Consider the following 13,072-nt stretch of genomic DNA (forward strand, 5'->3'; position numbering starts at 1 on the left):
TTACAGGGCAGAAAAGAAATTGCACAGGTTCAGAATTCAGAAAATACAAACTCTGAGGCAAGAGGACAGGAGTCAGGACCCAGCTATCATCCCCAGTGATGCTGATCCTGGTTATCATTCTGGGGACTGGGCTCCACCGTCGAACCGGCAACCCGACTGTGGGCCGCAGCCCAACTACTTTTTCCGCCTGCCCGCAACACCCACCCTTAGGCCACAGCGCATTTCAAGCGCCCCAACGGTTCCTGGAACTCAGTCCAAACCAAACACCCCAGGACAGGAGGTGCAGCCTCCGCGCCAAACCCCTTTGTTCCCGTCCCGCGCATCGGCCTCGCCCAGCCCTCCCATTGTCCCCGGAGCCCTGGCCGCCCTGAGCCCTGCTCAGCGCTCGCAGCGCCCCACCTTCGCCCCGCCCCCTTTGCCGGCTCTGCGCACGCGCAGTTACTTCCGGACCCGGAAGCGGCTTGTGGGGAGGGGAGGTAACCCTGGCGTCTGAGATGTTTGGTCTTTCTCCTTTAAACCTCTGCATTTCAGCATTCTGCACGTGTGAAGCCTGAGGGCCGAGGAGACCTTGAAATCCCCAAACCCGCCTCCCATCAGCGGTAAGTCTCGCGTCCCAGTGAGACCTCCTGACTCTGAGGGCTTCGCTGGGGTTTTGAGACTCCGCGTTACCTTTTGCTTAAACTGAGTCTGCCCTGCCTGTGATCTTCCCTTCATGGGGCCACTGCACACCGCCCGCGCGTAGTTTTCCTGCCTAAAACCTTTCACTGGCCAGCCATCCACCCCAGGCCATTTAAAGTCTTGGGAGATGGAGTCAAACCCTCTGCTCCCCTCCGCAGCCTCGCAGTGCTCGGCTTGTAGAGCCCGGATTCCTCCCTGGCCTGGGAGTATAGACAACCCCCTTTCCAGATACTCCTCCCACGCCCCATTTAATAAGTAATTGGCCGAATCAGTGAGAGGGCCCATAAGGAGACAGCAAAATTGAAGATGTGGAATGTCCTTACAAATCGACTGTAAGTATGAAAGAGGAACTCGGGAGAGTAGTAAATGGAGAAAAAATAGAGACCCATGGAGGAAAGGGAGGAGCTCTAGAGACGTGAAGGGGAGCAAAAGGGTGAGGAGTCGTTGGTTAGCAGAGGTGGGGCCCCGAAGGGCAAGGCACTTGAGATGGAGAGAGTCAGGAGGAAATGTTGGATGAGGCCAGTGCAGGAGCTGAAAGGGAGGAAGGGATGACAGAGCCCAGCAAGAATCAGCACTGTGAGCTTAGCCAGGCGGTGGTGCCCGTGAGTCTGGCAGGAGAGGTGTAACCTGAAAGACAAGGTAACTGGAAGCAGAAGGGACACAGGGATGGGGGCAGAAAGGCGAAATGTATGGAGGTGGGGAACAATCAGAAAGATTCGGGAGAAAGGGCTACTGAAGGTGACGGTTCCAGTAATTTCACGGAACAGGTATAGGAAAGGAATAGAATAAAGGGGAGACAGGAGCGAGGGGGGACACAGGAAAGGACAACAGTGGAGAGAAACAAAGGAAAGAGAGGGACCTAAACGGATTGAGAAACAGAAATGAAGGAAGAAGGGAACCCAGTTCTGGGTGAGGGGGAAATTGATGGGATGTGGGTGATTAAGGTGTGATGTGTTGACTTGTGGCTTTATAACCCATTTATTTTAATATTTGTATTTCAGTTATACAGATGAAAATGAGAATTGCACAAGTCCAGTTTATAAGGCTTGCTCATTTTATAAATTATAAAATGATTATTTGCGTCAGGAGATAGCTTTCATTTGCAACCCTTATTCAGCCAGAGGGGAGAGTCTTGTCTCAGTCAGTCCTGGGTCTCTTCCCATTTCCTGGGATGGGATTAGTGAGGTGAACTGGGACAAGAATGACCAAGTCTACCACCACATAATGCTTTTTCAAGGAATATTAAAAGTGTTGGTCTTTTATTTCTTTGAAATGGGTTTACTTTTTCCTTTCTACTGCTGTTATATTTATTTAATTGTTTTTAAAAAGCATATTGAGCCCTAGCGGCTTTTGCTCAGTGGAAAGAGTGTTGGCCTGCAGACCGAAGGGTCATGGGTTCGATTCAGGTCAAGGGCAGGTACCTTGGCTTCAGGCTCCTCCTGGGCCCTGGTCGAGGCTTGTGCAGGAGGCAACCAATCAATGTGTTTCTGTCACACTGATATTCCTCTCTGTCTTTCCCTCTCTCTTCCGCTCTCTCTAAAAATCAATTGAAAAATATCCTCAGGTGAGGATTAAAAAAAAAAGAATTAAAAAATAAAAAGCATTTGAAAGAAATCTTTGTTGAATTTCCCCTTTTTTGTAAATTTTCATTTACTTCTGAAATAAGCATTGGTGACATCTCATAATTAGCTCTTACATTCTTTTCTAAATAGAAGGTAGCTTAGAAAAACAATTAACCCTGGAAGTCATTATATTTTTAAAAATTTGAATTTTTTTCCCTTCTGAATATATTGTATCTAGTTTAGATTATGTGCTTTGCATTTTTCTCCCCTGCATAATATGTGGGGACATCCATTGGTACATATAAATGATATATTAGGCTATTTCAGTGTACACTTGGTAAGGATGGCTATGTTCTTGACAATCAGAACCTAGTTTTAGTGAGTTAAATAGTCACATTTAAAAAAAATCCATTTATATGATTTGTTAAATTAGTGAGCTGTGAGCTACAATGATATTCCTTTGAAATCCCTTTTCTCCATTCTCTGAAAATGTTGAAGGATGGACATGAAACTTTGTTCCAAGAGAGCTCATCTGTTCATGGTGAAGGAATTTGATCAACCTATCTCCATAGCTAACATTTTTTCCAAAGTGTTCAGTGCCAAAATCTGTGTGCATCATTTTATATATTTTAAATTATTCTCGGTGAATTCCTGGAAAAGATGCAGAAAATGATTGTGTCTCTTTAATAGACCTGGGGACAGACAATTCTATGATGGAAGGAGTATTATCAGTGTCTTTTGAACAGATCAGGAAATTGAGATAGAAGAGTGAAAGGTTCAGATGCTGGAAGCGAAAGGCTCAGAGTCAAGTCAAATCTGTATTAGTTTTTGCAAATTATTTACCTCCAGGTGCTTTGGGTTCAGCCTCTGAAGTAGGATAATAAAGGCTCCAGCTTTGCAATGAAGTGAGTGAATTTGTAGAAAGCCCAGCACAAGACCTGTGTCACTGAGGTGCTGTGTGTGCAAATGATCACTACAAAGTGTTTCTTGTTAGAGCTCTCTGTGCTCATCAAGAACTCACTGGGACTTTCTTACCCCCACCCCCTTCAATCCACCTGCCTCCTGCCCCCACACCTGTTCCCAGGTTTGTTCTTCTATCACAGGTGTCCCATGATGCTGCTGCCCTGAGCAGGAAGTCCCAGCACCTTTTGCCTGGTGTTTGAGGTCTTGGTTTTCCTGTGGCATTTTTTCAAAGCTTCTCCCACACCCATCCCAATCTGGCTAAAGTTACTAGAACACCCTGAGCATTTTCACTCTTGGAGGGCTTTGCATAGGGTTCTCCTCCCCATGCTCCATGAGGCCACACTCTCCTGGCTTATACACTGTTGGGCCCAAATAGCTCCCTGGTGGCCCTTCACACCCACAGTTCCCACTGAGCTCACTGTCTTCCTAATCTTCCTCTTTCCCCAGCTTGCCCTCTGTCCACTCAGTCATTGGACAAGACCCAGGGTCCTCTGTACCAACAAGTGCCCCACCCCCATTCTCTATCCCTCTTTCTCCTGGTTTCAGACCCTTGAATTGACCCATTCTCTCCTTTCCATCTCCATGGTTTCAGCTCGTTCAGCTTCTGTCTTCTGTCCCTCAGCCTTCTTCGAGCCTCCTCTTTGGTCTCCAGTTTCTACCATCCAGTCTGTCCCTCTCCCATGGCTCTACAGGGGTCTTCCTTTATACAGAGTTGACCTACCTCTTCCCTGCTTACAGCCCTCTCATCGCACCTGTCCCTTCAACAGTGTCCAGGGTCCTCATTTTAATGAAGAATTCACCAGGACAAGTTAGTGCCCACGAGCCACAGGAGGTAGGTGGCCATAAGGCAGCATTAGGTACCTGGGGCTCTTCCTTCACCAGTGCAGGCACTAAGCAGGTACTAGCAGCAGCAGCAGAGGGGCCTGGGATTGTAAGGCTGTGTTCCCTCAGACTCTGGGGTTTTATGGGGGGTCATAGGGAGGAGGAGTCCAAGAGGAGAAAGGAGGGTGGTGATTGAGGAGAAGTGCTAGGACAGGGAAGGAAAGAAAGGCCTGCCTGGTGCTGGTTGTGTTACCTCGGGGGTACTCCTGGTGCACTGTGGCTTAGGCTCCACATTGGTAAAATGGGCACAATCATTATCACGTAATGTTGTCACAAGAATTAATGACTCTGCAGAAAGAGCTTAGAACTGAGCCTGGCCCTTAGGATGGTTGCATTTTATTTTGTAATTGGAAAAATGTGTTTCTATTGCTTTTCTATCAAATTGTTCCTCTTCTTTCTCTAATATTCTCTGAGAGTTATATATATGACAAGAACCTTATCTGTTTAATTCATTGCCAGAACCTATTAGTTAGAGCTCATTAAATAATCTTAAAATAGTTTTAATAAATGAAATATTTCAATGAATGGATAGATAATAAAACATGCATTGTATGAAGCTAAGCTAGCCCATTGGAGCCCACAAGATCAGGCTCCCTTTGCTCCTTCTACACTCCATCTCCTGCTCTCTCCCACTCCCTGCATCAGCTGCAGGCAAAGGGGCCTCCTCACTGTTCCTTAAACACATAGGCAGGTTTCTGCCTTAGGGCCTTTGTTATGACTTTTCCCTTGTTCCCAACTTTCAGTGAGTTTTCCACGCTGTTGTAACTTGTCTGCATTGGGCTTCTCTGGACTCAGATGTTTTTCTGTTTATTTATTTGTTTGCTTATTTATTATCTGTCTCCTGATTAAGGTGGCTGCCCACATGTGCAAGGCCTTGGTCTTGTTCTGTTCTGTGTCTCCAATGCCAGGCACCAAGGAGATGGTTAATAAAACTTGGATGAGTAAATTAGTAGTCATAAATGTATGTACAAATGACAGACAAAGCTACAGATGAAAGACATAAGGAATGGATATGTGGGGACAAATTGAGAAACATATGTTTAGACTTAGAGTGAGAGTGACAGTCTTTTTAGTTCCTCTCTCAGAACCTGACAGATCTTTAGACAAATACAACAAGGACAAAAAGACTGAATAACACCATGATATAAGGTTGAGAGTGTATATACACACCACTTGACTCCGGTCCTACAAAAAAAAAAATCTATTTTTTTCCTAAGATCATGTTCAGTTACAAAGGTAATTATATACTTAACCTCAAAGAAAGCATCAAAGAAATGAAAAAGTTGAGTATTACAGGGCACAGTGTGCCCTCATATTGCATAAAATACTTTCATGTTGATACTGTAGTGCTGGACCATCCAGTATGGCAGCCAGTCTCCTCCTGTGGCTGTTGAGCTTGTGAACTGTGGCCAGTCTCAGTTGAGATGTGCTGTCAGTGGAAGAAACATACTGATTCTTCAAAACACAGAGGGGGAAAAGGATGTGAAATACCTGGCATAATTTTCTTAAAATATCGACTATTTGTTGAAAGAGAACTATTATGGTAAATATATATTCAGCTAAATAAAAGATTGGGTTAATTCAAATTTGTGATTTAATGATTAATTATTTGAAAATTATAAAGTTATCAAAATTAAATCCAACCAGATCAGTATAGAGAACAGATTAGTGGTTGTCCTGGGTTAGGGATAGGAGTTGTTAGAAGGGCGCTCAAATTAAGGATCTAGTTTGTGGTTCTGATTTAAACAAAGCTACATGGTTAATAAAATTTCATAGACACACACACTTAGACACCCACCCCCATAAACTTATCGTGTAAGGCTTCAGATGGGTCTCTCAATCATATGTTGAAGTCTTATCCATTGCCTTGGGAAATTACCCTATTTAAAGAAAGGATCCTTAAAAAGATAATCAACTTGCCCTGGCTGGTTTGGCTCAGTGGATAGAGCATCTGCCTGAGGACTGAAGAGTCTCGGATTCGATTCCAGTCAAAGGCACATGCCCGGGTTGCTGGCTTGATCCCCAGTAGGGGGGCATGTAGGAGGCAGCCTCTCTCCCTCTCCTTTCCTTTCTGAAATCAATAAAATATATATATATATATATATATATATATATATATAATCAACTTAAAGTAAGGACATTAGTAGTGGGCCCTCCTCCAAGATGCATGTTGTTCTTCTTAACGGGAAATCTGGACACAGAGATATGCACAGAGAGATAAGGTACCAATTTTTTATTCCCGAGAACAATGTTAGTAAAATAATAATGTGGGCCTATTGACCTGCTTATCTGCTATTAAAAGCATAAATTTCCCCATGAAGATTTACTAGATGTACTGGTTAATAATGCGGATTTTTTTCAATAGATGGAGTTACACATATGTTGATATATATGCTATTTGATATGTATGCTATTTTGTTGTATTGACAACAGGCTTCAAAACTTCATATGTCAAATTTTCTGAAGGTGTTAACATCATAGATATTTTTACACTTAAAAATGTTGAATTTCGTGCCAAAAAAAAAGAGCATTTGTGTGAAGTTTTAATTCATTACTTTATTTTGAAGAAAAGTGCTGCTGAATACTTCGGGAAGCTTATGGTGAACATGCTCCATATCAAGATACTTGTGAACGCTGGTTTAAACGTTTTAAAAGTGATGATTTCGATGTGAAAGACAAAGACATCCAGATCAACCAAAAAAGTTTGAAGACCAACAATTACAAGAGTTATTGAATGAAGATGCATGTCAGACTCAAAAACAACTTGCAGAAAGATTAAACGTTGCTCAGCAAATATTTTCTGATGGTTTACAAGCAATGGAAAAGATTTTAAAGGAAGGAAAATGGGTGCCACGTCAACTGAATGAAAGACACATGGAAACCTGAAAAGTCATCAGTAAAATGTTGCTTCAACGGCATGAAAGAAAGTCTTTTTTGCATCAAATTGTGACTGGCGATGAAAAGTGGATTTATTTTGAGAATCCCAAATGCACAAAATCATGGGTTGATCCAGGTCAACCATCAACATCGACTGCAAGGCCAAATTGCTTCGGAAAGAAGACAATGCTCTGTTTTCAGGTGGTATCAGGAAGGTGTGGTGTATTATGAGCTTCTAAAACCAGGTGAAACTGTTAATACTGATCACTGCTGAAAACAAATAATTAATTTGAACCACGCTTTGATCGTGAAATGACCAGAATGTTCCAGAAGACATGGCAAAGTAATTTTGCTTCATGATAACGCACCATCACACACCTCAAAACCAGTTAAAGACATTTTATTTTATTTTATTTTTATTTATTTATTTTAATATATTTTATTGATATTTTACAGAGAGAGGAAGGGAGAAGGATAGAGAGCTAGAAACATCGATGAGAGAGAAACATCGATCAGCTGCCTCCTGCACACCACCCACTGGGGATGTGCCCGCAACCAAGGTACATGCCCTTGACCGGAACAGAACCCGGGACCCTTCAGTCCGCAGGCCGACGCTCTATCCACTGAGCCAAACCGGTTTTGGCCAGTTAAAGACATTTTAAAAGATCTTGCCTGGGAAGTATTAACCCACCTGCTGTATTCACCAGACCTTGCTCCTTCAGATTACCACTTGTTCCTATCGATGGCACATGCATTTTCTAAGCAGCACTTCAAAACATACAAAGACGTGGAAAATTTGGTCTCTGAATGGTTTGCCTCAAAACAAGAAAAGTTCTATTGGGATGGTATCCATAAATTACCTGAAAGATGGAGAAATGTGTGGCTAGCGATGCCATTACTTTGAATAAAGAACTTTTGATGTTTCTCTTGATATTACCCTGTTTTCTTTGATTACAAAATCCGCTATTATTAACTGGTACACCTAGTAGGGCTTGCTCTAAGGTTTTATTATAATGAATCTGCTATGTTTTAGGAACTTGTTTTCTAATTCTTTCATAATAATTGTTTGTTAAACTCTATCAAATTTGGGAGTCATCTGTATTAATTTAATCATATTTTCTTCCTCAAATTTCATAATATGACTATTAACTTTATAGATTTTAAACTTAGGTGTCATAGTAAGTGCTTTTAATATATAACCCTATATAAATCCAAATTCAGAATTCTCACAATACAGTCAAACTCACAGGAACAAAGATTAGAGGAATGATTAACATTGCCAGAGGCAAAGGAGAGTGGAAATGGGAGTTGCTATTCAGGGATACAGATTTTGATTTGTCAAAGATAAATAAGTTTTAGAGATCCATGGTATAACATTTTGCCTGCTGTTAACACAATTGTCTTGTGCACTTAAAATTTTATTGATTCTGGTTAGTGTTTTCTCAGTGGTTGAGCGTCAACCTATAAACCAGGATGTCGCTGTTCGATTCATGGTCAGAGCACATGCCCATGTTGCTGGCTCAATCATAAGTAGGGGGTGTGCAGGAGGCAGCGATCAATGATTCTCATCATTAATGTTTCTATCTCTCTCTACTCTAAAATCAATAAAAATATATTTTCAAAAATTTTATTGAAAGATCTCATGTTAAGTGTTCTTACTATAATAAAACATTAATAAGAACAATGATTAAAATGTGTTTAGGGTTCAGTTAGAGAAAGTGAACATGAATGTAATATAAACAAGCTCATGTCTTGACAGGCTTCTAGAGTATGCTCCTTTCATTTGCAAATACAGCTGTGATGGAACACTTTTCTGCCCCTTGTCCCTTAGGGATTGAGGCTCCACTCACCTATGGACAGGGGATGAGGGAGATTGTCCTGTTATATGATGTGTCCCATGGGAGGGGTGTGGGCAAAGAATTGGGGACTGAGGGTCATTTTGGAAGGATTCTGAGGACAGGATTTTCACAGAATCCTGTTGCCACCAAGTTTTCTCTTCTCCCCTGTGCATCTGCACAACAGCTATAGGCCTGGCCAAATCCATTCCAGGACAACCCCATCTCTAGGGATCCACCCTGGGAGCCTGCCCTCTAGAAGTTCCTACCCCAACCCCTCACACTACCCTCAGGGCTCAGGTGTGTCGGGTCTAGTATCTCTAGCCCACTGCTACCTAAAGCAGGTCATCTGCACCAGGGCACTAGATAAAGATGCTATTTCATGGGCCTCACTGATGACCTACAGAATCATAACTTTTTAGAGTGGGACCTAGATTCCCAGTCGTTCTGTATGCACGTTAAAGCTGTAGAAGAAATGCTTAGCTAGATGGTGCCCTTCCATTAGACCAGTGGTCACCAACCGATGGTCCGCGGACCACTGGTGGTCTGTGAGGTCCGAAAGGTTGGTGACCGCTGCATTAGACCATTTGATGAATTGTAAGAACTAACATTTCTGTGCCCTCCCCCACAGAGTTGAACAGGTTTGGGTTGTCGGTTTAGTGTGGTGCTTCAGGTGGTTCAAAAGTGAGGCTGGTGTTTAGCAGAAGGTCTCCCTGCCTCAGTGCATTTGTGAGAGTTGAGAGCCGGCTTTGGTCCAGGGGCGGTATCAGGGTTTTCTTTTCGGTTTGGGAGGAACAGAAGTGTAGCCCACATTCTCATTGATGGGTTGGAAATTGTGCATATCTGTGGGATTGGAGAGCACAGGAATATAAGAGAGAAAAACTTACACTTTGGTCTTCATGTAGGATCTCACTTTTTCTCAATGTCTCTTGTGTCAAAGGGCAGGGGAGTGTGACAGTTTTCATCATTTCATCAAGGTCTTTCTGCCTGTGAGTGTGGTGGCAACAAGGCATATCCTCAAGATGCAGATGTGATTGGTCTACATAAAGTCACCTGAGAAAACAATCCAGAGCAGGAGGAGGAAGAGGACAATATGGCTGCTTCTCAGGTAAACGCTCTGTCTTGGCTCAGTTATTTGTCTGCTTTTCTTTCTAAAGTTCATGGATGTAGGTGGTGCAGACCTTTGCTTTTCTATTTCTGATGATCCTGCAACGCAAAGTTGTTTTCACCTGCTTACTTTTTTCCCTGTGATTGTCCAAGTTCCCTTTTTAAAATGTTACTATCATATGGGGTTTTTGGGTTCCCCAAGATAGAAATCAAGAGGAACCTCCAGAGAAATTTCTTGGAAAAATTTCTTAGGCTTATGCTCAAGTATAAGGAAGACAACACAGAAGAAAGGAAGGTCCTCTGAGCTGACTCAGGGGCTGGCGCTACTTGGCGGCTCTAATAAACTTGGGACACATAGGAGGGTGGTTTGAAAAAGGCCTGCTGATGGAGATTTCCATTTCAGGGTGGAAATGTTACTTCCTTTACCAACTGGGTTGCCTGGTTGTTAGCGCCTGCGCTGTAGGGGAAAGATGGCAGTGTAGTTCACTAGAGCCACCCCAGGAAGTTCATGTGGCAGTCAAGCCTTCATCAATTGCTAATGTGCGTCAGCAGTTTCAACATCAGCAAGGAAGCAGACCTTTAGGAGGGAGATAAAGTCAGCTACCTCTGTGTTTTTGTCCACAGCTGTCTGTCCATTGCGTCCATTCAGGTCCCCTATGGGACATGAACTCTCTCCATAAATTAATGGCCATTGTGTGGGAGGAAGATATTTTCTTCTACCTTCAAGGTTCTCTTAGCTGGCCTAATCAGATAGAGGTGATATGTACGGGAGCTCCACACACATGACAGAGTCAGAGACTCCACATGCAAGAGAGGCTCAGAGACTGAAAGGGAAAATCTTCTACAATAATAAAAGCATAATATGCTAATTAGACTGGACAGCTGTGGCGGGCGGGGGCTGAGCCCCTTGCATGAATTTTGTGAATCGGGCCTCTAGTTGGTATATAAGACATTCTGAGCCTGGGATGAGCTACTGCACCTTGGGACTTCAGAATATTATTGCCAAGAGATCTTATATTCAGGAAATACTAGTTTCCCTACCACCTAGACCAGTGGTTGGCAAACCGCGGCTTGTGAGCCACATGTGGCTCTTTGGCCCCTTGAGTGTGGCTCCTCCACAAAATACCACATGTGGGTGCGCACGTACAGTGCGATTGAAATTTTGTGGCCCGTGCGCAGAAGTTGGTTTTCGGTCTGGGCGAGTCTATTTTGAAGAAGTGGCGTTAGAACACTCAAGGGGCCAAAGAGCCGTATGTGGCTCGCGAGCCATGGTTTGCCGACCATTGACCTAGACCAAGCATGTCAAACTCAACTTTTAACACGGGCCAAATAAACAAGGTTTAAGTTTATGTGGGCCGCAAAAAAAACAAAAGCTTCAATATTCATAGAAATGTAGGTTTTTTCAATAGAGACATGCTGAATACAAAGGGCTGAAATAAAAGAGTAATTGTTAATGAGTATTTGTTGTGGGCTGCATATGTCCTGTGGGTCGCAAGTTTGACATGCTTGACCTAGATAGTTCACATGTCATTTTTGGTTTAACACATATCATTGGCCAGCTCGTCATTTAAATTCTTCTAGGTAGTTCAGGGGGAGAGCAGAAGTTTCTCTTGAGCCCACAGGGTCTTGGTGCCTTCAGCTCAACATAATGCATGTACCATTGAAGCACATCTTAGGGTGCCTTGTTCTGAAACCGCACCTTCAACTTTTCAGAACATTTTCTTTGTGACAGATCAACATGGGAAAGCATTGATATCCAAGTTCCTTATTGAGATGGTGTTTGCAGAAGGGAAATGTAGGTTTTACATTTCGTATGTCTGCAACATCTGTTCTGCAGAACAGGATTGAGACAAAGCACCTTTAACCAGGATGGCCTTAGTGGCCGGGATTAGATCAGAATGTACTGAAAAAGAACACTTGTTAGAAGAGACTTGCTCTCTACGTTGGCAAGCCTTACTCTTTAAATGTACTGTTAGAGTTACAGAATGTGGAGGTATATGTGGAATGAATTTTATATAAAACTGGTGTTAATGATAATGTGTCCTTCAGTCACCTGATGTCCCTTCCTTTGCACTTGATTTCCACTTGGTGTGGGTGTTCTCTGCCTAGTTCCTGAACCATAGAGTTAATTTTTAAAAATCTTTAATAAAGGTTTCAAAAAAATTTTGAGAGATGTGCATAAAAGATCACATTTCATCTGGAAACTTCCATTGCTTTTCAGTTTCTCTTTATGTGTAGGTTGCTTTGAGAAATAAAGGCTCCTTGTTGTTGTTGTTCACTGGAGATCCTAGCTTTGCAAATGGAGGGTTTTATCAGGCAGGCCTCAGACCTGTACATTTTTGTTGTATTCCACCGACATGTCACAGACACACTCTTCTTCTTTATTATTTTTTTAATTTAATAAATCTTTATTGTTCAGATTATTACAATTGTTCCTCTTTTTCCCCCCATAGCTCCCCTCCACTCGGTTCCCACCCCACCCTCTGCCCTTACCTCCCTCCACTGTCCTCATCCATAGGTGTATGATTTTTGTCCAGTCTCTTCCCGCACCCCCACACCCCTTCCCCCCCGAGAATTGTCCGTCCACTCCCTTTCTATGCCCCTGATTCTCATATCCACCAGTTTATTCTGTTCATCAGATTTTTTATTCACTTGTGGATAGACTTGATTTTTAGATTCACTTGTGGATAGATATGCACCTGTTGTTCATAATTTTTATCTTTACCTTTTTCTTCTTCTTCTCCTCCTCCTCCTCCTCCTCCTCCTCCTCCTCCCCCTCCCCCTCCTCCTCCTCCCCCTCCCCCTCCCCCTCCTCCTCCCTCTCTTCCTCCTCCCCCTCCCCCTCCTCCCCCTCCTCCTCCCCCTCCCCCTCCCTCCTCCTCCTCCTCCTCCCCCTTCCCCTCCCCCCTCCCTCCCCCTCCTCCTCCCCCTCCCCCTCCTCCCCTCCTCCCCCTCCCCCTCCTCCCCCTTTTCCTCTCCCTCCTCCTCCTCCCCCTCCCCCCTCCCCCTCTCCCTCCCCCTCCCCTCCCCCTCCCCCTCCCCCTCCCCCTTCTTCTTCTTCTTCTTCTCCTTCTCCTTCTCCTTCTCCTTCTCCTTCTCCTTCTCCTTCTCCTTCTCCTTCTCCTTCTCCTTCTCCTTCTCCTTCTCCTTTCTTCTTCCTTCTTCTTC

The 13,072-nt window shown here is 43.6% G+C and overlaps 1 protein-coding gene across 5 annotated transcripts in view; it reads left to right on the top strand.

Moving 5' to 3' along the window:
- Window positions 1-446: 446 nt before the first annotated feature.
- Window positions 447-13,072, top strand: part of LOC308256229 (KRAB domain-containing protein 5-like) — a 69,243-nt gene continuing 56,617 nt past the window's right edge. For 3 of the 5 annotated variants that reach the window (XM_080684328.1, XM_080684326.1, XM_080684330.1), the window contains exons 1-2: window positions 453-599; window positions 9,738-9,905. In XM_080684328.1, the coding sequence (XP_080540454.1) occupies window positions 9,891-9,905 (15 nt within the window). In that variant the 5' untranslated portion in view covers window positions 453-599; window positions 9,738-9,890. Of the gene's footprint in view, window positions 600-9,737; window positions 9,906-13,072 lie in introns of all 5 variants that reach the window. The other 2 variants (XM_080684329.1, XM_080684327.1) reach the window with 2 other exon arrangements.

Source organism: Plecotus auritus, assembly GCF_963455305.1.
Source record: "Plecotus auritus genome assembly, chromosome: 8".
Taxonomy (NCBI): Eukaryota; Metazoa; Chordata; class Mammalia; order Chiroptera; family Vespertilionidae; genus Plecotus; species Plecotus auritus.